Below are 22,216 nucleotides of genomic sequence, written 5' to 3' on the forward strand. Positions count from 1 at the left end.
GTTGGTGTTTCTGTGCCATTCTGAAAGCTCCGGGTACAGGCGCTGCTTAGAGAGTAGAGGAAGGCTGCGTCAGAGCTCTCCCTTTGCTCCCTTGGCGTGTGCCTTTGTGTAGAGCACAAATTGTAACAGCCCTTATCTGATGGCTCTGAATAGGGGGAAAAATGCTGTATTTTCTCTTTGCATTTTATGAATAGGCAAAATACAGCACACAAAAATCTTGGCCTGACCTGACCTCACACAGTTGGCTAATAACAAGCCAGTTATTATGTTGAATCTGCTTCATTCTCGTGAGCATGCTGCCTAAAGGGAAAAGTAACAGTGGAACAAATTATCACTTTTAACAACTAGCTGATATAGAACTTTTCATTAGCACTCAAGATTTTTGTATGGAGAACTTTCTGAATCTCTCTGGAACTCATAAAGGAATAGGAAATAGCAATATTTATTTAGTCTTCATCACATTGTACTCTTTTTCATTGTCCTCATATTATTATCATCAAATAATTTGTTTTAATTTTTTTTTAAATACACATAACATAAAAATTGCTGAACCATCTCTGTGTCCAGTTAAGTGGCATTGAGCGCATGTACATTGTTGGACAACCATCCATCTTTGGAACTCTTTTTATTGCGCAGGACTGCAACTCTACATCCACTATATAATAACTCCCCATTCTTCCCTCTCCTCTGTCCCTGGCGATCACCATTCTCCTTGCTGTCTCTCTGATTTTGACTACTCTGAGGACCTCATGTAAGTGAAATTATCAGTATCTGACTTATTTCACTTAGCATGGTGTCCTCAGGATTCACCCATGTTGTTGTATATGTCAAAACTTACTACCTTTTTAGGTTCATTGACGGCATTTACCACATTTTGCTTGTCCTCTTATCAGCCAATGAACGTGTTTTAACCGTTGTGAGTAGTACAGTTATGAACATGGGAGTGCAGATATCTTTTCAGGAACCAATTCTTTTGGGTACACAATCACAGGCAGAATTGCTGGCTCATATGGTAATCCTATTTAAAACTTTTTGTAACTGTCATACCGTTTTCCACAGCAGCTGTACCATTTTGGATTTCCACCAGTGGTGTACAAGTGTTCAGTTTTTCTACATCCTCACCAACACGTATTCTTTTCTGTTTTTTTGTGGTAACCCACGCTAGTGGCTGTGAGTTGGTATCTCACTGTGATGTTAATTTGCATCAAACTTTTTTTAATGCATAGAATTACAGTCTATTTCTTGCCTTCAGGAAGTATCCATTTTGATATATACATCTTTGCAATACATTGCCTGAGCATTTAATTAGTCTTAGATTAAGGTATCTTATTAAACCACACAAACACACTAATATAATAAGCTTAGTGGCTGATTTGCTTACTTGAAGAAGTCTGTGATAGTAACAGAACAACAATAACCTATCTCATTTTTGAAAGTGAAGTCGCTCAGCCGTGTCCGACTCTTTGCGACCCCATGGACTGTAGCCTACCAGGCTCCTCTGTCCATGGGATTTTCCAGGCAATAGTACTGGAGTGGATTGCCATTTCCTTCTCCAGGGGATCTTCCCGACCCAGGGATCGAACCCGGGTCTCCTGCGTTGAAGACAGGCGCTTTACCGTCTGAGCCACCAGGGAAGTTTGCCTTATTCCATGTGCCCTTAATTGTGGTTAGCAGTGCTGCTTTTATTCATGCTTTTTCTTGTTCATCAAAGAGGAAAAGCAACTTTAAGAATATGAACTTTTGATTGTGGTCCAAGTTTTTCACCTACATTTGTGAAAGATGGAATGAGGACGGGATTGTATAGTAGAACTGGCATGAGTTTTACAACTGAGGGAGATTACAGAAATCCAGAATGATATTGAAAGGGTAGATTCAGCCACCAGAGATTAGAAAAGTGGGAGTAAAGGAAGCTCTCCTTTGAAGAGTTTAGGATCCTGCCATCCCACTCCACTGCTCCACTGTGCATGACACTTCAGGCTAGACAGTGTCCATGAACACAGTCCTGCTTCTAATATCCCTCACGGGGCCTCCTCCAGCACGGCGCCTTTCCTCCTGGCCTGATTTGGGTTTGTATGAAACACTTCCAATGGCTTGTCTCAGTTTCATCATCTTGATTCTAATTCTTAGTATGACTCAGCAAATCTGTCTCCATCAGAATCAATAAGAAACTCTTTGGACTTTCTGTTAAAGCAACTCTCTACCTTTTTTGATTTCCATCATACAATTTGGAATTCATTCAGAAAAACATTTCTGGACAACCTCAAATAATCTACTACTTCAGAGGTGTTATCAGATACTGGACATTCAGCTATAAAGTAACTTACAGAATAAATTGATCTTAGCTTTAAAAAAAAAAAAAAGGATACTAATAATGGCATTAGCAGTGAACCAGAGTTGTGTTTTGCGTCAGTCATCCCCAGTTTGCATCAGCCACCCCCACGCCCACCACTGCCACCCTGTCAGAACTGTCTGACACATCTGATTGTGCTTGGTCGTGGCCACACCACTCGACTCGTCTTAAAACGCATCATTCACCAAGGATTCTGAACATTTCTGAGCATATGAGAGGGGCATAATGTCAAATAGAATTTGAACATACAGATGTTCCTGGTCTGTTTACTCAATTATAGTAAATAAAGACATATATGGGTTCAGTTCTTCAAAAAATAAAATATAAGCATAGCTAGTTATCTTGCTCAATCTCTAATCCAAGTATGTGCCTTTATAATTAATTCAACAAATACTTCTTGCATTTGTGATCAGACATGATTATTTCACTGACAAACTCTGTCTTATGGGAAAGATACTGTAAGTCCAAAAGTGAAATACGTGGTTTCTAGGGAAAAACTGCCTGAGAGATCCCTGCTTTCTTATAAAACGTAATGGTGAATGATATGATGTCAGGAATATCAACATAATGGCATTGATATGTAATCATCCCACATATCTGGCTGTCTGTGAAATATAAAACTCTGGGCTCATTCATTTAATAAGCATTTAATGTGCTTGTCACAGGCACTGTGAGTCAGCACTTTATATTTTATAGTGGAAAAGCAGGAGCAAATTACCCTCCCAGAGCAACCATACAGGTAGAGAGACGAACATTAAACAAGGGCAAACACAAACGAATTCGTAATGATAAGTATTGGTGATTGGTGTTACGGAGAATAAAATGGGTTCTAAGGCAATAAGATAACTTGGATGAGTAGAGGCCTGGGGATAAGAAATTTAAGCCAAATTTTGAAGGATAAGAGGAATTTATTCAATGGATATAGAGAGTAAGGGAAAGTTCTAGAAGAGAAGCACATGAAAAGGCTCAGGGGTAAGAAGGAGCTTGGTGTATTTAAAGAACTGGAGGAAGGCCAGTGTGGTCGGAGCAGCACAGAGAGGGGCGCCAGGGAGGCTCAGGAGACAGGCAGGTCCTGCGAGGAGTTTGCCTGAAGGAGCGCTGCGCAGGTATGTAAGAGCATCCTGGAGGCATGAGATAAAATTCAACGTGCATTTAAAGCTGCTATCTGGATAATTGACGGCAGAGGGGCAAGAGAGGTCATGGTGTGACTTAGGAGGCCATTGCAGTGGTGCAGGTGAGTGATGACGTGGACCGGTGACCTTGTGGTGGAGATGGAAAGAAGTCTTGATCCATTTTAGAGATAAAGTCAGCAGGATTTGTCTAGAGATTGGTAGATAAATAACATGAAAGGTACTTGGGCCTCTCCCCCTCAGATCTTACCTTAAGTACAGGTTAAACCGTAAAGTTGTGGACAGCTGCATATGTCTTCATTAATCCACTGGATTATTTAATAATTTATTTACCCAGCAAAGATTCATGACGCGCTTTCTGCTGCCAGGCAGTACTTCTGTAAGGTACTGAAGATACAATGTTCATCATAGTGTCTGCCCAAAAGGCCCCTGAACCACTGATTGGCTTGAAAGGTGAAAGTGACAGTGAAAGCCGCTCAGTCGTGCCCGACTCTTTGCGACCCCGTGGATTACAGAGTCCATGGAATTCTCCAGGCCAGAATACTGGAGTGGTAGCCGTTCCCTTCTCCAGGGGATCTTCCCAACCACGGATCAAACCCAGGTCTCCTGCATTACAGGCAGATTCTTTACCAGCTGAGCCACCAGGGAAGCCCATTGATTGGCTTGTTTGACTGTGTATGTTAGATGTGTTAAGAAGGCCTGAGTTTTCAGTTGTATTCCATAGACTTTGTTCCCTTAGCTCAGTGGTTCTCCTCAAGGGGGCCTCGGGGGAGCCTTGGGGTGACTGGTGGAAGTAGTGGGGTTGACGCACTGCCAAGGTAGTGTCGCTAGCACCTGCTGTGTGGCCTGGTGCCAATAGTCTTGCCACGCAAGGGACAGTCCACATGGTGAAGGATTGTCTGGCCAAAACAACCAGTAACACTCCTGTAAATAAACCCTGATCAGCTTCACTCTGACCAGCCCTTACCAGCATCTGGTCTGCCTTTAGTCCAGGATTTGAGAGAGAGAGAAGTGGGAATGCCTTTATGTCACTGTGATTCCCAGCCTTTCCACGTGATCCTTTGGGCTCTCCAGACATCTTTGGCCCGCCCTCTCCTGCCCTGCAGGTTGTGTCTAAGGGGCAGCGATTAGGGCAGCACGATGAGAACTCGCAAACCTTTTTCTCTCACTTTGTGCGTTCTTGGGGAAGTCCTTAACCTCCACCGCTTCAGTGTGCTCACGTGTCAAATGGGAGCACTTGTATCTGCCTCGTGAGGTGGTTGTGTTAGAACCCGAAGAGACCTAGAACGTACTGGGGCTTCGTGTGTGGTGGGCACCAGTGGGTGTGTGTCATTATTGTTCACCAGTGTGGAAAGCAGTGTGCCAGGCACCTTGCAGGTAACATGTACAAACACGTTAGCGTCACAGCTTCTACCCTGGAGATCACTAGATCACACACCCGTCACCCAGGTGCAAGGGAGCACGTGAAATGTTTTGGGACAGACAGGCAAACATCTGACCCTGGTGATTCTTCGCTAACGTGACTCCTGCTGGCTCTGTTCACAGCCTTGGGTTTCGGGTCTGGTGGCCTCTGCTCGTTGGGTTTGTTCTTCAACTCTGTACTTAGAGTTCCATAGGGAATTACTCCTTTTTTTCCTTAGACACTCCTGGCCCTGCCTCGGAGACACTGCCTCCTCACCGTGCATCCGCCGGGCCCCGCTCTGGGCTCCTGTTCCCGGCGTGACTGCAGCCCGAGCTCCCTGGGTTTGGCCTGCCACCTCAGGCACCGGGCCCGTCTCTGCAGCAGTGCTGGCTCCTGACTCAGGGTGGCCCCGTGTTCCCTTCCAAAGCCCAGTCTTGCACATCTTGGACTCCAGCGGCTGCTCAGTGTCATAGTCAAAGCTATAATCCTTGTGAAACTTAGGGTTTTATTTAAGATGAAACTACTTTTAAGCATTTCTGATATAACTCACAAATATACTAGGAGCACAAATCATTCTTGCTGGATAACAGAGAATGATTTAGCATCTCAATAAATAACGAAAGCAACAACAAAAATATTCATCTCTAAGATATGTGGAGCCTCGTCTTTTCATACTTCCAGAATTATCTTTTTTTCCTGTAAGCTCTAATGTTCTGGAGGTTCATAAAGGATAGTTAATGATTCAAATATATAATTGATATACCTCATGTCGTACAGATCCCTAACATCAATTTATTCACAAAATCTCTAATTAATTTAACAATTTATTCATCAGACTGATTTAATTTGTGAATTTTATGAAACTTCACACACTAAAAATTTTCCAAAATCAGTAATAACTCCTGTTTAATTTTGTGCTCTATTAAATAAACAAGTAATGTGAGTATAGAAAAAAGTATAGTAATTTCTTTTTAAGGCATTGTGTTCTATTAGAACTCCATTTTTGCCTTCTCAGACGTTTGTCATACATATAGTCAAAATGATAAAATGGCTTCACTGCACAAGGATATTTTTAAATAATGAGAAAAACGAATGCTAGAAAATGCGAAAGAGTACTCTGAGACAGTTGACTACTTAATCTCCAACTCAGTGTAGAACTCTATACCCCTTATATTTATATGTTTAATAATTATACCTGATTTTTCAGTATTCTTCTTTAGATATGAACCCTCAAGAAATAGAACCTATTATCATGTGTAGCTAAATTTTAGTGGGATTTACTTTTTCTTTTTGAGCTCATGTAAATTCTAAACTTGTAATAGTAGATGGGTAGCATAGTTTCCTGACTTGGTTAATTCATTTGATCACTATTTCAGTACTCATTAATTGAATAAATGTTACGTCTTAGTTGCTAGGGTAGGCACTAAGATAACGAAGCTCAGTAAGTCCTGATCCTAGTATTAATAATTTAGGATCCAGCAGTTCTCATGGAGCAGATAATCTATTTAAGGAGCTACTATATATGCGGCAGCAATTTGATTAATGACAGTAGACTTTTTAATTAATATTTGTTAAGCACTTTAATAATCCAAGATTGTATGTAATATATACAGATTTTCTTGGTACCTGTGGTCAGAAACAAGGATAAATGTGAGAATGCATCATATCTATGTTGGTCACATTCAAAGAAAGAAATCTCACAAAACTGTTATCATCGTTATAGAGACAATAGATTTATTGGAAGTACTTTCTCTCTAATATTTAATTACTTAGTATTATAATTTGTCTAGGGCACAAATTATCATAGATTATAACTGGGAGAAAAGCTTAGCTGTGCCAGTAAATGCAGTTATATGTATATGTAACCATAGTTTTCATAACAAGCTCATGTGACACTTTTCTGTTGTTACAGGATTTTTTTTTCTGTTTTCCTTGTGTTTGTTTATTTTTTAATTGGAGGAAAATTGCTTTACAGTGTTGTGTTGGTTCCTGCCCTACAACAACGCAAACCGATCATAACTATGTGTATCTATCTCTCCCCTGTCTCTGCCTCCCGCATTCCCTGCATCCCAGCCTCTGCGTGGTCCCAGAGCGCCGGGCTGGGCTCCTGGGGTTCCGCAGCAGTTTCCCGCTAGCTGTCATGTTACACATGGTAGTGTATATATGTCAGGCTACTTTCTCAACTCCTACCACCTCTCCTTCCCCCACTGTGTCCACAAGTCCGTTTTCTATGTCTGCACCTATGAAGCTTTAAATAATTTTAGGTGTCCATTTTATATCTAAAAATAATAGAGTCAAAAGTTGTAACCTCAACATTAAAGAACTTACAAATATCCATAATGCAGTGGAGCTGGGGGAAAGTTACATAAACTTTCAAATCTATAGTTTTTAGCATCACATCTTTACATGTAGGAGAGGAAAATACAGAAGAGAATAATAACTGGTGATCTCTAGAAAATGTTTTCATTTGATGTTTCAGAATTTATTAAGCAAAAAGAAAAAAGAGCAGCGACAAAAAACCAGTTTTAGGGTAACTTTATCTCACACTTGCATACAGCAAGCCTTACATCTTCACCCAGTGCTTGACCAGATGACTCATACCTTCTAAACCTCTGGAGAGATGAACAGTGTGATGACTGGAAAAGCTGTACTGTGTAGTGGTGCCGAGTGCGGGCTGTGGAGTGGACGCCCCGCCTGTGCCACTCAGGGCTGTGTAAAGTTGGGCAAGCTACTTCTCTGTACTCCCATTTTCCCATCAATAAACTGGGCTGGTAGTAAAACCGTCATAAATTATGAGAATTTCTCAATGAACTTAAAGCTTAGCACACTGTGTGGCACATGGTAAGCACTTGACAAATGTTAGCTATTTTAAGATTAAACTCCAAAACATGGGGAGCACGTGTATACCTGTGGCGGATTCATGTTGATATACGGCAAAACCAATACAATATTCTAAAGTTAAATAATAAAATAAAATTAAAAAAACTCCAAAACAGAAATTTTCTTTTAAAATCAAGTCAGATCGTAATAAGGAAGGAAGAACGACTGACAAATACATAAGAAAATAATTCATTTCACTCATAATAAAATTCCTATTAACATGAGCTAACTTTTCCCCAATTAGATAGGCATTTTTGTTAATTGACCATAACCATCATTAGTCAATCTAGGGGCCTGTCAGCACTTTGACAATATTGGAGGTGCAACGATTTGGGAAGATAATGTGCCTTCCCAGCAAAGTTGGGATAGTTTGTCTTCCCAACAAAATTTTAAATGTGGGTACTCTTTGACCCAATAATTTTACTTATAAGAATTTATCTTTTAGAAATACTCTGAAAGATGCACATGGTCACGCACGCACGCACGCACACTACTTAGTTTAATAGGGGGAAAATGCTTCTGACGTGAAAGAGTGCCCATGATTTAATGTAAAATGAAAAACACAATTAACCTACTTTTTGTGGTTGCACAATTGCACTTTAGTGAGATAAATGTTCTTTGTGTGCGTTTGCAAAGGGAGAAGTATAAATGTCAAAAGACATACAAAAAATTGAAAGGACACACACAAAGTTAAAACTAGTTTATTCCGGAGAGTGGAATTGGGATCCAGAGATAGGAGAGGACTTGGTATGTTTCCATATTTTTAAAATTTTACTACAAAGTTTTGTGACTTTAAAATTTAAAATCATTGTTTAAGCAGGGAGAAAAAAAAAGCGTAAGCCAGAGAATCACCACTTAAGGAATTCTGGCCACAAATCATTATATCTATCAGACCTGGAAAAGAGATGAATCCCAAAGAGAGTTACATCACCTTCGCTAGAGAGCCTCAAAGTCCATGATTTGAATGAACTTCCTGGAGTAACCAAATTCAGTTGCTGAGTTGTGGGAAAGTCTTCACTTTATTAAAAAGGACAGACAGATAGACTCCTTCCTAGTTGGAAAGGGATCACCGCTGACTCCCAGGACACTGCCAAAGCCTGAGTCTTATTTACTGGTGAAGACTTGGACTAAGGAGATCAGGGTGTTTTTACACGGAAAGTGAGCACTCAGCCCCCAAGTGACATGCATTTTGGAAGGCCACCTCTAGCCCACAAAGACATGTCCATTGCAGTTTAAAAAAACAATTCCCTCCAAAGAAATACAGCCTGCAAATTCACACTCTACATCCATGATATGTATAATCTTCTCTTTCTGTTCAGAAAATACTCCTGAATGGTTGCACACACTTTGTCAGACCTTAGAGAATTGATGAGTTTCATAGAAACCACTTTCTATGAGAGATGTGTCTGAATATTTTTATGGTGTACAGAAAAGTGTGTGCCAGGATCTAGTGATGCATAAGCAAATAGGAAAATGTTTAGATGAATATAAATCAGCCATTATGGAATCTTATGTGTGTGGATCACAATAAACTTTGATTGTGTGGATCACAATAAACTGTGGAAAATTCTGAAAGAGAATGGGAATACCAGACCACCTGACCTGCCTCTTGAGAAATCTTTATACAGGTCAGGAAGCAACAGTTAGAACTAGACATGGAACAACAAATTGATTCCAAATAGGAAAAGGAGTACGTCAAGGCTGTATATTGTCACCCTGCTTATTTAACTTATATCCAGAGTACATCATGACAAACACTAGGCTGGATGAAGCACAAGCTGGAATCGAGATTGCTGGGAGAAATATCAATAAACTCAGATATGCAGATGATACCACCCTTATGGCAGAAAGTGAAGAAGAACTGAAGAGCCTCTTGATGAAAGTGAAAGAGGAGAGTGAAAAAGTTGGCTTAAAACTCAACATTCAGAAACCAAACATCATGGCATCTTGTCCCATCACTTCATGGAAATGGATGGGGAAACAGTGGCTGACTTTATTTTGGGCTCCAAAATCACTGCAGATGGTGACTGAAGCCATGAAATAAAAAGACGCTTACTTCTTGGAAGAAAAGGTGTGACCAACCTAGACAGCATATTAAAAAGCAGAGACATTACTTTGCCAACAAAGGTCCATCTAGTCAAGGCTATGGTTTTTCCAATAGTCCTGTATGGATGTGAGAGTTGGACTATAAAGAAAGCTGAGGAGCTGAAGAATTGGTGCTTTTGAACTGTGGTGTTGGAGAAGACTCTTGAGAGTCTCTTGGACTGCAAGGAGATCCAACCAGTCCATCCTAAAGGAAATCAGTCCTGAATGTTCACAACTGGCATTGAAGTGGAAACTCCCATACCTTGTCCACCTGATGAGAAGAGCTGACTCATTTGAAAAGATCCTGATGCTGGGAAGGATCGAAGGCGAGGGGAGAAGGGGACAACAGAAGATGAGATGGTTGGATGGCATCACTGACTCAATGGACATGAGTTTGAGTGAACTCTGGGAGCTAGTGATGGACAGGGAGGCCTGGCGTGCTGCGGTTCATGGGGTTGCAAAGAGTCAGACATGATTGAGTGACTGAACTGATGGAGTCTTATAATATTTTAATATACTTTATGTTTTTATAATAATTTATTATACTTTATATTTATATAATAATATGAAAACCAACATTCTATATGAACATTGGTGCAAATCTATTGATGCCTAGGTTTTTCTTCTTTTTTAATGTAATCTTGTTTGTCTTCACAGAGTTACTGGCGGTGAACTGTTTGAAGACATAGTGGCAAGAGAGTATTACAGTGAAGCTGATGCCAGGTAAGTGACTTGTCCTGGACGAGATAGAAGACTCAGCACTCACGTGATGCTTGTTCAGTACATCTCTACAAATATATCATGGTACTTAGGGTTATGAGAATCTCATAATGTCGTCTTGGACTTTTCACAAGTCCTCTCTCTCTTAAGGATTTTCAAGATGGTTCTTTGGGGAAAAAAAATCTATGACTCTGATGTAAACTTTACTTTTAACTAGTATCTATGGTTAGAATATATTTATTTTTTTAAAAGCCTACCTGGAATGACTTCTGATAAAGAAATATACTTTTTATCAAAGTTATGAGAATAAAAAAAAATTGAAACCCTCTGTCTGGTCTCTAGATGCTAGGCTTCCCAGTATGATAACCACTAGTCACATATGACTCTTTTTTTAAAAAATTTATTTTATTGAAGTATAGTTGATTTACATTGTTGTATTAATTTCTGCAATACTTTGCAATACAGCAAAGTGATTTTTTGTATTCTTTTCTACTATGGTTTATTACAAGATATTGAATATAGTTAGAATATTGAATATGAATATGAATTTTTGAATCTTGAATATGGTTAGATAGCATCACTGACTCAATGGACATGAATTTGAGCAAACTCTGGGAGATCGTGAAGGACAAGGAAGCCTGGAGTGCTGTAGTCCATGGGGTTGCAAAGAGTCAGATATGACTTAACAACTGAATAACAGGAGCTATTGAATATAGTTCCTTACGCTATACAATAGGGCTTTGTTGTTTATACATGTGACTTTTAATTTCAGTTTCAATTACTTTAAATAAAAAGTTTAGTTCCTCAGTTGCACTAGCCCCATTTCAAGTGCTTAATTACATGAGTGCCTAGTGGCAACTGACTGGACATAGCAAATATAAAGCATTTCCCTCATCACAGAAAATTCCATGAATAGCCCACGTCCAATCACAGATCATAAAAAGAAACAGACTCCAAAAGCCCCAGGGGTCTCCTTAAAACATTATGAACTATTTAACTCTTTGGAAATTTCATTTAAGTCCTTGGAACTCTCACTTGAAAAAATATTTACTCAGGTACTTCAGAGGGTTCAAGAAGATTTCCCAATCTTGTTAATTGGCAACATTTTTACAGAAGTTAAAAATGGCTAACATTTTGTCTCATTTGAGCCTTCCTAGGCTATACAAAGGCAATGTTTTTGGAGTGAAATAACATTAATTTACTTGCGGAGACATTACTTAGACTGCATGGTATTAATTTCCTTGGCATTTCTTATATATATTCTGTAGTTAGAACCCGTTTTGAAAAATCTGGCCATGAGTGATTAGCTCCTTACTAGCCATGTAAATGCGAGGTTATGTGTATTCAGTTACGGTGGTCTGTGCCTGCCTGTGTTCTCCCGCGCTCTCAGAGCTTCCTAAGGCTGCTGCCTCCCTGGCAGCCTGGCCCGGGGCATCAGTCAGCCGGTAGCAGGCCCCCACCCCTCCACAGTAGCACATGCATACCCAGGCTCACTTCTGAACTTCTCATTCACCTTCTTGGTTTAATGTTACTGTTGATGACATTTTATGAATCTTATCTGTACCTGACTACACTCCTTACTTTTTTTTAATGGAATTTCTACTGCCAAAGTCAAATAGAAAGTTCCATGTCACTTAGGATGAGTGAATCATCGCTTGTTCAGTCTAAGCCAAATCCTCCCATTAGGCCTCTGAAAAGCACTTCAGAATAACCTTGGAAGTAACTATTTTCCCACTTGCCAAGAGAATAATCTTTTTTATCAAGGTAATAAAAAGTTAAGAAATGTCCTTTATTTTGCTTTTCAAAGTTATTTTAAATAGGTTGTTATTGTGTTTCAAAACACTGGTTGAAATTAGAGACTATTTTCAGCCCTAAGATAACAGGATAGACCCTAAGTGTTGGATCATTTCATATACATGCTTATATTAAATTTTGAAATTTACTATAGGATAGTTTAGGATAGGTCTCACACATAATTAAGGAGAAGAAACATTCTCTTGTCAACCATATGCATAAAGAGTAAGTAAGTTGTAAAAATCTGTTTAGCACTAGCCCTCAAGAAGTTAAGAATTGAATTCATTCTCACTAGTCACATATGGTGAAGCTTATTTAATATTAATTATTGTTTACTTCTCTATTTTCTGTTATTCATTAGGACTAAAAACTTATACCAATGGCTTGAGATGAAAGAGTAAAGTATTCCTAACAAGAAGTATAATGTGAACATTACTGTAGAAGGAAAAAAAGCTATATGATTAGCAAATAATTACCAACAGTCCAGGAAGCTGTGTAGTCAAAAACAACCAATCTCAAGCTCTTTTAGTGGTACACTTAAATCGAGTTAGAGCTAGAAAATCACAATCATGATCACTGTGACACTTATGTTGTAATAAATCAGTTAGATGATTACTTTTTTTTAATTCAGTAATTTACTTTGGAGTAGTAGTATTTTGTACATTAAATGATTGAAAATGTCCTCGCTAAAGTATTTGCTTAATCCTTGAATGAATGAATGCAGTTCTATAATATACCTGCGTTTGAATCACACAGTGAACTTGTGCAGAATTCATCAGTGTGATATGTCCTGCGTTACTGTATGTCAGATGACAGCTCATGGGACCTTATCGATGCCCATCAGTGATGTCTTCCCTCATATTTAATTAGCAGTCTATTTGACATAGCATAAATTGTACATTTTACCATAGGAATAAAAGTTTTCTTTCACTGAGGTGATGGAAATGTGTCAGACAACCACCAGTGCTCCAGGGGATTGAAAATTTTATTTTTACTTTTTAAGTTTTTATTCTACCCCAAAGTATGGCTATACTGAAGAGGGGATTTTTTAATACCATGGATTTACTTTAAATTCTCCTTCCATTACTGGAGATGTGCATTAGTTTTCCTATTATGTATTATATAAGCAGCACCATTTCTAAAGTCAAAATGGTAAATGTCTCCCTCCGTTTTTTTTAACCCTTGTCTCACCTGCCACTTCATTTGTGTTACCCTCTTGTTTCAACACCTATGTTTAATTGTGACCTCAGATTTTAAACAGTTTAGATGTGTATAAGAAATACCCATAAATTTTATTTCACTAAAGAATTTTCCCAGAACTTGGTGGGAATTATTTATAAAATTTCCTAGAATTATTTATAAAAGTTTTCTCCCTGAATATGGAAATTTTGACTTCTATAAACAAATGATTAATAGAGTTGCAATGAAAGAAAACACAGCTCAAATTGTTTTGTCTGAACATGTCACAAATTCTGTGTTGGATGTCATTTTTGTTACTGCCAGAATTAGCTTTATCCAGCATTATTTAATTCCAGTGTAAAGCTAAAAAATGTGGAAAATATAATTTTTGTTCGTTTGTGTTTCGTTCAGATTTTCATTTTATTTTGTATTCAGTGTGATTCTGTGCCTTTAAAATGTTCTCCCTTCCATTCTGCCCTTGTATCTTTGCAGTCATTGTATACAGCAGATTCTAGAAAGTGTAAATCATTGTCACCTAAATGGCATAGTGCACAGGGATCTGAAGGTCAGTATATGGAGTCCGTACATCTGAATCAGAGGAAGTGTTGTTTTTTTCTGGGGAAAGGGCAGAGGGTGGGTGTTGTACAATTGTTCCCTTGCCTTTCCCAACTTTTCCTTAAAATGACTAAATGATGACATAATAATGCATGATGCCTCTTTCAGTTTGCTCATCTACAGGCTAAATATACATCATAGCAAAAAGGGAAGGACAGCACTGGAAACACAGCTCTTAAGGTTCCGAGGAGTAAACCAGAGAGACGGTTTGGGGGCAGGCTTTCCTGATGTCCAGCATTGGCCTGGAAATAACCCTGGCCTGTGATGTATGTCCGCCTGTAGAGCTAAACACCACTTCTGTTCTGAGACCATGGGTTGCTGTAGCAGAACAACTGGTTCCTCATTGCTCCGTTTGAGTCCGATGAACCCTCAGGCAAGAGATAATAATTGCCAGCTAAATTAAAGCATGCGAAGTTAATGATTTATCAAAAATTCATTACGTATCCTAATTTAACCTTAATGGAGCCTTGACTGCTAATGTGACAGCTTTCAAATGATACGAGAAAAATGGGAGAGAAGAGGGAAACAGCTGTTTTTTTGTGGAGTGAAGGTGAACACAAAATCTATAAAAACTATACTTGTGTTCCAGTTCATTTCCTGTGAGGATTTATAACTGGGAAAAGAGCTCCTGAATTCGAAGTTTTTAAGATGGATTTTTCTAGAACAAGTGAACCTACATTTTGGCCCACATCTGGCAAGATCCTGATTGTCCTGAGGTAGTAGTCACTCTACTCGAGCGTATGTTTACGTGACTGAAGATGTTTAAACACAACCCCAGTTGTCTGCTAGTTTTGCACTTTAACCCAGTCTCTCTGAGGGTATACAGACAGTGAGTGTAAGCTTGGAACTAACACACGCCCCCTGGTGTTTGCATGCAGTCATTGCATTCAGCAGATCCTGGAGGCTGTGCTACACTGCCATCAGATGGGCGTAGTCCATCGGGACCTGAAGGTGAGTAATGCCCTTGGAGAAGACAAACCACCACACAGTTCCTAATGACTGTTCAGCTGCAGTTATGCCTGTAAAGGCAAAAATCTGAGCAATAAAGTTGTGCGGACTCTTTCCAACACATAATGAAAACACTTTCCCTCGCCACAGTTCTCTAATGCACAGTTGAGACTTATATAAATCCCATTTCATCCAGAGAGACATCATCTCCTAACACGAACAATAAGCAGGTTATATTTTCTTTCTCCAAAAACAGGATACAGCATTTAATGTGACTTTGAGTAGGACTGATGATCTCCTCTTCTCTTTAAACTTGTTCTGTGAACGTATTGGCATGTTTGTTGATCAAACTCATACTTTATGTACCTATATTTTGTAAGTGGTTATCAAAATTATAAAGTTAATAGAGATGAATGTATTAGGTAGATTTTTGGCCCACGAGATTGGTGCTAACAGCCTCCATTATGGGTAGTAAAGTCTTTTCCCTTAACATTAGTCCCAGGAATTCTGAGGACACTGAGTCTTCCTATTTTTTTATTTATTTATATTTCTAGGGGTCAAGATACTATTGTGTTTTAAAACAGATGGAAAAAGGGTAAAACAAATCTTATTATCAAATAGTATATATGTAACATATAGCTACATACTAGTACTTTTAAGACTTGACTCAGTTTCTGATAACCATTGAGAATGAGAAATGTTTAGATCATTTAGAAATTAAACATTTCAGAGATGACTGTCTTGTTCTTAATTCTCTGACCTCTTCTCTCAGCATTCTAGCTTTACTGATGACATTTCAGAGAAATAGTGAACACCTAGAAATTTAAATGGAGGAAAAATCCTGGGTGGGCAACACAGCGCAGGGGATCACTGTGTAGCTGTGATTTTTCATTTGAAACCTCAGCCTTTTCCAGGCTTTTGTACAAAGGTGGCAAAGGGTAGGTCAGAATGTCTTAAACTGTAATGTGTGCAGGACCTCGGCATACTTCCTTTGTCACCGTACTTTCCGTTCATTTTCTGTGTTCTAGAAGAATATTTCTTCAGTGATTCAGAGCAAGTTACTTGAAGATGTGATCTGTAAGCAAAGCATTGCCTTTTCTAGAACCTTCCTTTGATTTCAGTCTGAGTCTGAGAGCTTGTGCCAAATTTACCCATCAGGAAAAAGGAAAAAGAATGTGTTCCTTTGAAAATTCCTATAAATGGCAATCACCTCAAAAACTGCCTAGCAGCTACATAACAGCAGTGTCCCTTTCTGTGACTTCCTAGAGCTCACAGTGCTGCTTTCCTTTTTAAGTGACTGTACGTAGACATACACCTTGCTTGTGCTGTTCTTACTGTGTAATAAATTTATCATTTGAGATAGTTTACTTCGTTTTATATAATTAAAAGTATACTCTAAAAGCCATGATGAAAAATGCACATTTTGTTCCAGGACTTTCGAAATATATTTTTTGAGGTCTTGATATTGCACTTCTGTAAATGTCCAAACCCAGCTGAGTCCTTCAAAGACTGGAACTTTTATCAGAGGTGGCAGTGAGCCTAGGCTGTGGCGTGGGAAGAAAAAGATACTTTCTGACATATGAGCTAAAGTCACTAGTTAAAAACTCCGGCGGGTGATTTCCAGAAGAGGCTACTGCTGAAAGCAATTAGCCTGCTGCATCACCCCAGAGATTTCGTTCAAGGGAGGAAAGTGTTTTTGCTTTCCATTCTTACTCTGATTTAAGGAGACGATAGAGATGAACCTCTGATGAAGCTTGTTATAATTTCTGTAATTGTTGTCTTAGTTTTTGTCAAATCGCTGACTTGGATAAACCTCAGTTAAGTCTAGTTCTTAATAGGCCATGATATAAACTTACTAACAAAGGCCCGAACCTGTGTACAAAGGGCAGCTTAAGTGTGTTCTGTCGCTGGCTTTGATTTGTGGCTTTTATACCCACGATGCATAATCTGATAAGTATACCACTTGTAACAGCACATTTACTAATATATTAAAATGAAAAAGATCAGCTGCTGAAATCTATTATCAGGCTTGAAGCAAAAATGTTGCCCTTACAATTATTAGGCCATATATTTTTGCTTCCAGAGCAAGATTCACATGTTAATTCATGTACAATAGACACAGTGTAATTTGTCCATATCAGTGAGATAAAGACACAGGGTGTATTACCTTTATCAGCATCATCATCAGGCACCTGTGAGCACAGGAGTACTGTACAGGTTGTCTATAAACCCCTCTGAGGATAATAGCCATTTGTGTTTCTTTCCAGTACCCAACATGGGACCTTGTCCCTAGTTAACACTTGCAGCATAGTCCTTCAATTCAGGAATGAATAAAGTTCAACCCAAAGTACACTTGTCACTTAAAAGCCAACACTGAGTAAAACAGGCTGTTGTGACATATTAATTAATGCTGAATAAAAGAGGATAAGCATATCCTCTTTGATTCAGTGGTAACATGAAGATCTCTTTTTTTAATATTTTAATAACTGCCACTTTGAGGGGCTCTTTAGACAGTAGACTCCACCAAATGGAAACTTACCAGGACCTAGAGACAAGGCTAGGGCACAGGAGGCAACTTGAAGGTGTCCCAGAGACAACAGCAGGAGACAGGTCAGGGTGGTGAGACGCTGGAGACATGTCAGGCCGCCCCAGGCAGCATCCAGTGGGTTCCTGGACCACAGTCTTTTGTCTAGGGTGCATTCAGTGTCAGGCCAGTGGATGTAGATCTACTAGGGAGGTCCAGCAGGGGTGACGTAGTCATAGGACTCTAGTTCAGGGATATGAGAGGCTTTGGATCAAGGCAGAACCTACTAAAAAATAAAAGGGCCATAGCTGCCATTTATCAAGCAGTTGCTCTATACCCTGCCCTGTATTATCATACAAATCTTCAGAATAACTTCATGAGGAAGGTACCATGATTGTCTCCATGTTACCTAAGAGGAGATTAGCAACCATGAGGAAAAGGACTTGTTCAGGGGCGCATAGCTAGTAAGACAGGATTTGTGCCCAAGCAGCTGGGCTCCAGGGTCTGCAAGCTTAATCCCTATCACTTCTCAGTTCAGTTAGATGAATGAATTGAAAACCCTTATAGATACCAAAGAAGAGTTCAAAACAGTGATGGGAAAGTAATTTTACCAGTAACATTAAGAGTTATTTGGGAGAATGGGTCTAAATTTAGTGAATCAAGAGATTAAAATAATCTCCATCTGTGGCTTTTCAGAACTATACAAAATTTGTATCATTAGTAATAGAATAAGGAATAATTAAGACATAATGTAGAGTAGGAGGAAACATAAATTTTGACAAAAGACTAGTGTAAAAAGTGAAAATGTTCTGTTTAGGAAATCAGTAAGGTGGCGTTGTCCACAGCCTTTGGAAAATGAGACATCGAGAAGAATGAAATGGATTTGCCACACTTAATTTAGGCCACATCAAGACAATCATTTTGGAGTCCTTAAAAAGCAGATCATTTATGAAGACAGGATTACTGTAATGTGGTATGATATTTGTGTAAACTGATAATTAAAAATTCAGGTATCAAAAGAGAAGAACAAACATTAATCAAGTATTTCTCGAGCACTTACTAAGGCCCTGTCTTAGCTTTAGGCATATATTACACAGCAAAACAAAAACAAACCTTGTGTACATGGAACATACAGGCCAATGAGTTAAAGATCACTTAAACATACGTGGAAGATATATCCATGCTGCTCCTCCCAGGAAGACGAAAGTACATCCGATAGGCACTGCCTCCAGAAATATACTAGGTCGAAAAGAGGCTGCAGTAAGAAGTGACAACTCTCCATGTCACAGGAAATGAATATCAAGTCAGATGAGTTGTCTCGTGTAAGAGCCTGGAGAATACAATTTCTGTGAATCAGTTGACAGAAGGAAGTAAGGCAAAAGAGACAGCTATATAGCTGTACTTTTTCAAATAACCATTTTTCACACAAAGTAGTAAAATTTCTTCAGCTCAAAGTGTATCAGAAGTGGTTACTAAACCGCCTCACGAGCAGCTCTCTGGATAAGAGGCTGCTGCTGCTAAGTCGCATCAGTCGTGCCCGACTCTGTGCGACCCCATAGACGGAAGCCCAACAGGCTCCCCTGTCCCTGGATTCTCCAGGCAAAAACACTGGAGTGGGTTGCCATTTCCTGCTCCAATGCATGAAAGTGAAAAGTGAAAGTGAAGTCACTCAGTCGTGTCTGACTCTCAGCAACACCATGGACTGCAGCCTACCAGGCTCCTCCGTCCACGGGATTTGCCAGGCAAGAGTACTGGAGTTGGGTGCCATTGCCTTCTCCGGATAAGAGGCTGTATACATACAACTGAGTCTTTTAGCAACAAATAGGCACTGGTGAATTGCCTTGGCAGAAAATATTGTTTTCTTAAAGCCTACCTCTTGAAGAACAGTGTTATTTAATGGAAAAATCGATCAGATCAGATCAGATCAGTTGCTCAGTCGTGTCTGACTCTCTGCAACCCCATGAACCGCAGCACGCCAGGCTTCCCTGTCCATAGATAGAAGGATAGATATATTTTAGTGAAGATAGTAATTCTGGAAATTTGGGAGGATTTTTAACACTTTCATAGACACAAAATTAAATGTATGACCAGAAAAGAAGTTCATTTTCTGGAAATGTGACAAGCAGTCAGTAAATCCTTGTCACCATGGGTAGCTATGTGAAATAATGATTTCTGCATTTTCCTTGATTACAAAATCACAAGTATTTCACTTTTCACAGAATCATCTTTAAAAATAAAAGCTTGAAGACTATATCACAGTCTTTAATGTACATCTAGATACATTACAAACTATGTGACAAATTCCATAATTCATTAGTCATTCTACTGTTCCTTTATGAAGTACTTGGTGTATGTCAGGCTGTGGAGAAACAGTAGGTGATTGGTGAAGTCCCACTGTGGTTACACTCTGGTTCTCTCATCTACTTGATAGTGTGTGCTGATAATTAATGTTAGAAGTACATCAAGAAACAGGAATGTAATACAGAGTGATTCTTTTGAACTTGCTCATATATGCACAGTGATAGAAACAGAACTTCCTCGTGACAGACTTAGAGCGCATTCCTCAGCTGGAAGGTCCCCATGCTGAGTGCATAAATTCAGGCATCCACCACGTGAAGAGCAAAGCAAAATCAAAGCAAAAGTCACTTGTACCATATGCACCAGAGGACCTCCACCATATGTGGGAAAGAGCCTGACGCGGCTTTTCAGTTCATGCAAGATTTCCTTTAGTTGAATTTTAGGAGCTTTGTTCACACCTTCTTTGGCAAAGAAGTGACTGAAAACACACCAAAGCACTGACTGATTAACTTCATATTGGAATATTGATACTTTCCACTAGAGGAAAGAAATTTAAAAAGATTTTCACTTCTTAAAAGCCAATATCCAGGGGGGTGTAAGAATCAAATCATATAGAATAATACAACTCATAGCTTGCTGTTTTATAATATTCATAAAAAACAAAACATTTAAAGAAAGTAAAATACACATGATTTCACTAAACATAAGATCCATATGTTTGAGTTTACTGGCTAGTTATCATGCATGTGCATGGATAAATCTGTCTTATGACTAATGTTGAAGATGTTTATATGACCCACGTTGAAGATGATCATCACCTCTGCTAAATCAGTTCTTTAATAAACATCATGCTAATTTAGAAATCCTCATGATATGTTTGTGATATTTTTAAGAAGCAAAGATTAAATTATGCCTTTTTCATAAGTTTTCCCATGTTTTGTTTGAATATGTGTAGTAAATATTTTTGAGTACTTTAAATTCTTCTTAAAATATCTACTGAATGGATTACCATTTGAAAATGAATGATTTTTATATCTCACAATCACATCTTTAAAAGGAGGGGATCAGGAAATCTGACCTCAAGCCCTTACTTCATCTTTTTGAACCTCCCTACCTCATTTAGAAAAAGAGGGATTTGAGTTAGTTTATCTCCCAAGTCTCTTGCAATTCTGAAAGTGATTCCAGAAACTTGCCTCAGGACTTTGAGATACTTGAACAGTTTCAAGAAAACCCCAAATCGCAATGAAAGAAGTTGCCATTGTATCCATATGGAAGTACAGAACAAAACTTGCAAACAGTTGCTGCTCATTACAGCTGATATGCTATAAATGGTTGTTGACACCAAGACCAGATGTCGTGGAAAATCCTGCATCATTAGGAAGCAATGGGGTGGGGAAGGAACCTGTGTGTGAGAATGTCAGTAGAATCTATTTAAAAACCAATCTAAACAGTGATGCATTATAAGAATCTAGGGGTAATCTCAATGTGTAAATATTAACATAATAGATTGCACTTAATTTAGAAATGCAGACGTTTCTCAAGTCATGAGCATTCATTACAGATATTAAGTGTACTGCACATTTGAAATGGCCAGCTGCACTGGAGTGTAATAGCTGATCACTAATGCATATAATGTCCCTTACAAAGGACAAACCCCTGTGATAAAATCCAATGGGGTTTTATAACTTTATACATACTGTTATAAGATTTTAAAAAATATATATTTGTAATGTTCATTTGTGAGATGAAGAACTGGTTAATTAGCTTCAAAGGTCTGAATAGCCCAAATCCACATAGTTAGTAAGAATCAGGCCCAGGACATAAACCCATGTCTCCCTCTTCTATCTAGATCATAGTGCTGTACCCCCATGTTCAAACACGGTTGTGCTGGAAGACTGGAGTTTCTGATCTCACCTCTCTGATTTGTTTTAGAAGGTCAGAATAGTAGAATATTAGCAATTAATAGTGTAATGGTGACCCTTTCTATAAGGAAGTAGCCACTAATTTGGTGAGAGATTCTACTATTTCAGCTTTTGTGGAATATAATCACAAATTATCTTACTTTCTGTAGACATTCATAATCTAAATTTATCTACTTGCCAATGAACTTTTGTAGTGCAATATGTTCTTAAGTTGGAAGCTATCTGAATGGTAGCAATTAAAATCAGGATAAATGTGTACTGCCCTGGTTTAAATGCTGCTTTAGAAAATCTTGGTGATTAAATCTCCTGTATCCTTGCAGAACATGATAAAAAGATTATTCAAACAAACATATTCCAAAGAGTTGACTA

General features: G+C 38.8%; 1 protein-coding gene across 17 annotated transcripts in view; it reads left to right on the forward strand.

The window, feature by feature from the left end:
* CAMK2D (calcium/calmodulin dependent protein kinase II delta) overlaps window positions 1–22,216 on the forward strand; it is a 317,101-nt gene that overhangs the window by 225,055 nt on the left and 69,830 nt on the right. For 9 of the 17 annotated variants that reach the window (XM_070791026.1, XM_070791028.1, XM_070791030.1 and 6 more), the window contains exons 5-6: window positions 10,505–10,570; window positions 14,033–14,105. In XM_070791026.1, coding sequence (XP_070647127.1) covers window positions 10,505–10,570; window positions 14,033–14,105 — 139 coding nt within the window. Of the gene's footprint in view, window positions 1–10,504; window positions 10,571–14,032; window positions 14,106–15,033; window positions 15,107–22,216 lie in introns of all 17 variants that reach the window. The other 8 variants (XM_070791027.1, XM_070791029.1, XM_070791031.1 and 5 more) reach the window with 1 other exon arrangement.

This window comes from Bos indicus, chromosome 6 (assembly GCF_029378745.1).
Source record: "Bos indicus isolate NIAB-ARS_2022 breed Sahiwal x Tharparkar chromosome 6, NIAB-ARS_B.indTharparkar_mat_pri_1.0, whole genome shotgun sequence".
Lineage (NCBI taxonomy): Eukaryota > Metazoa > Chordata > Mammalia > Artiodactyla > Bovidae > Bos > Bos indicus.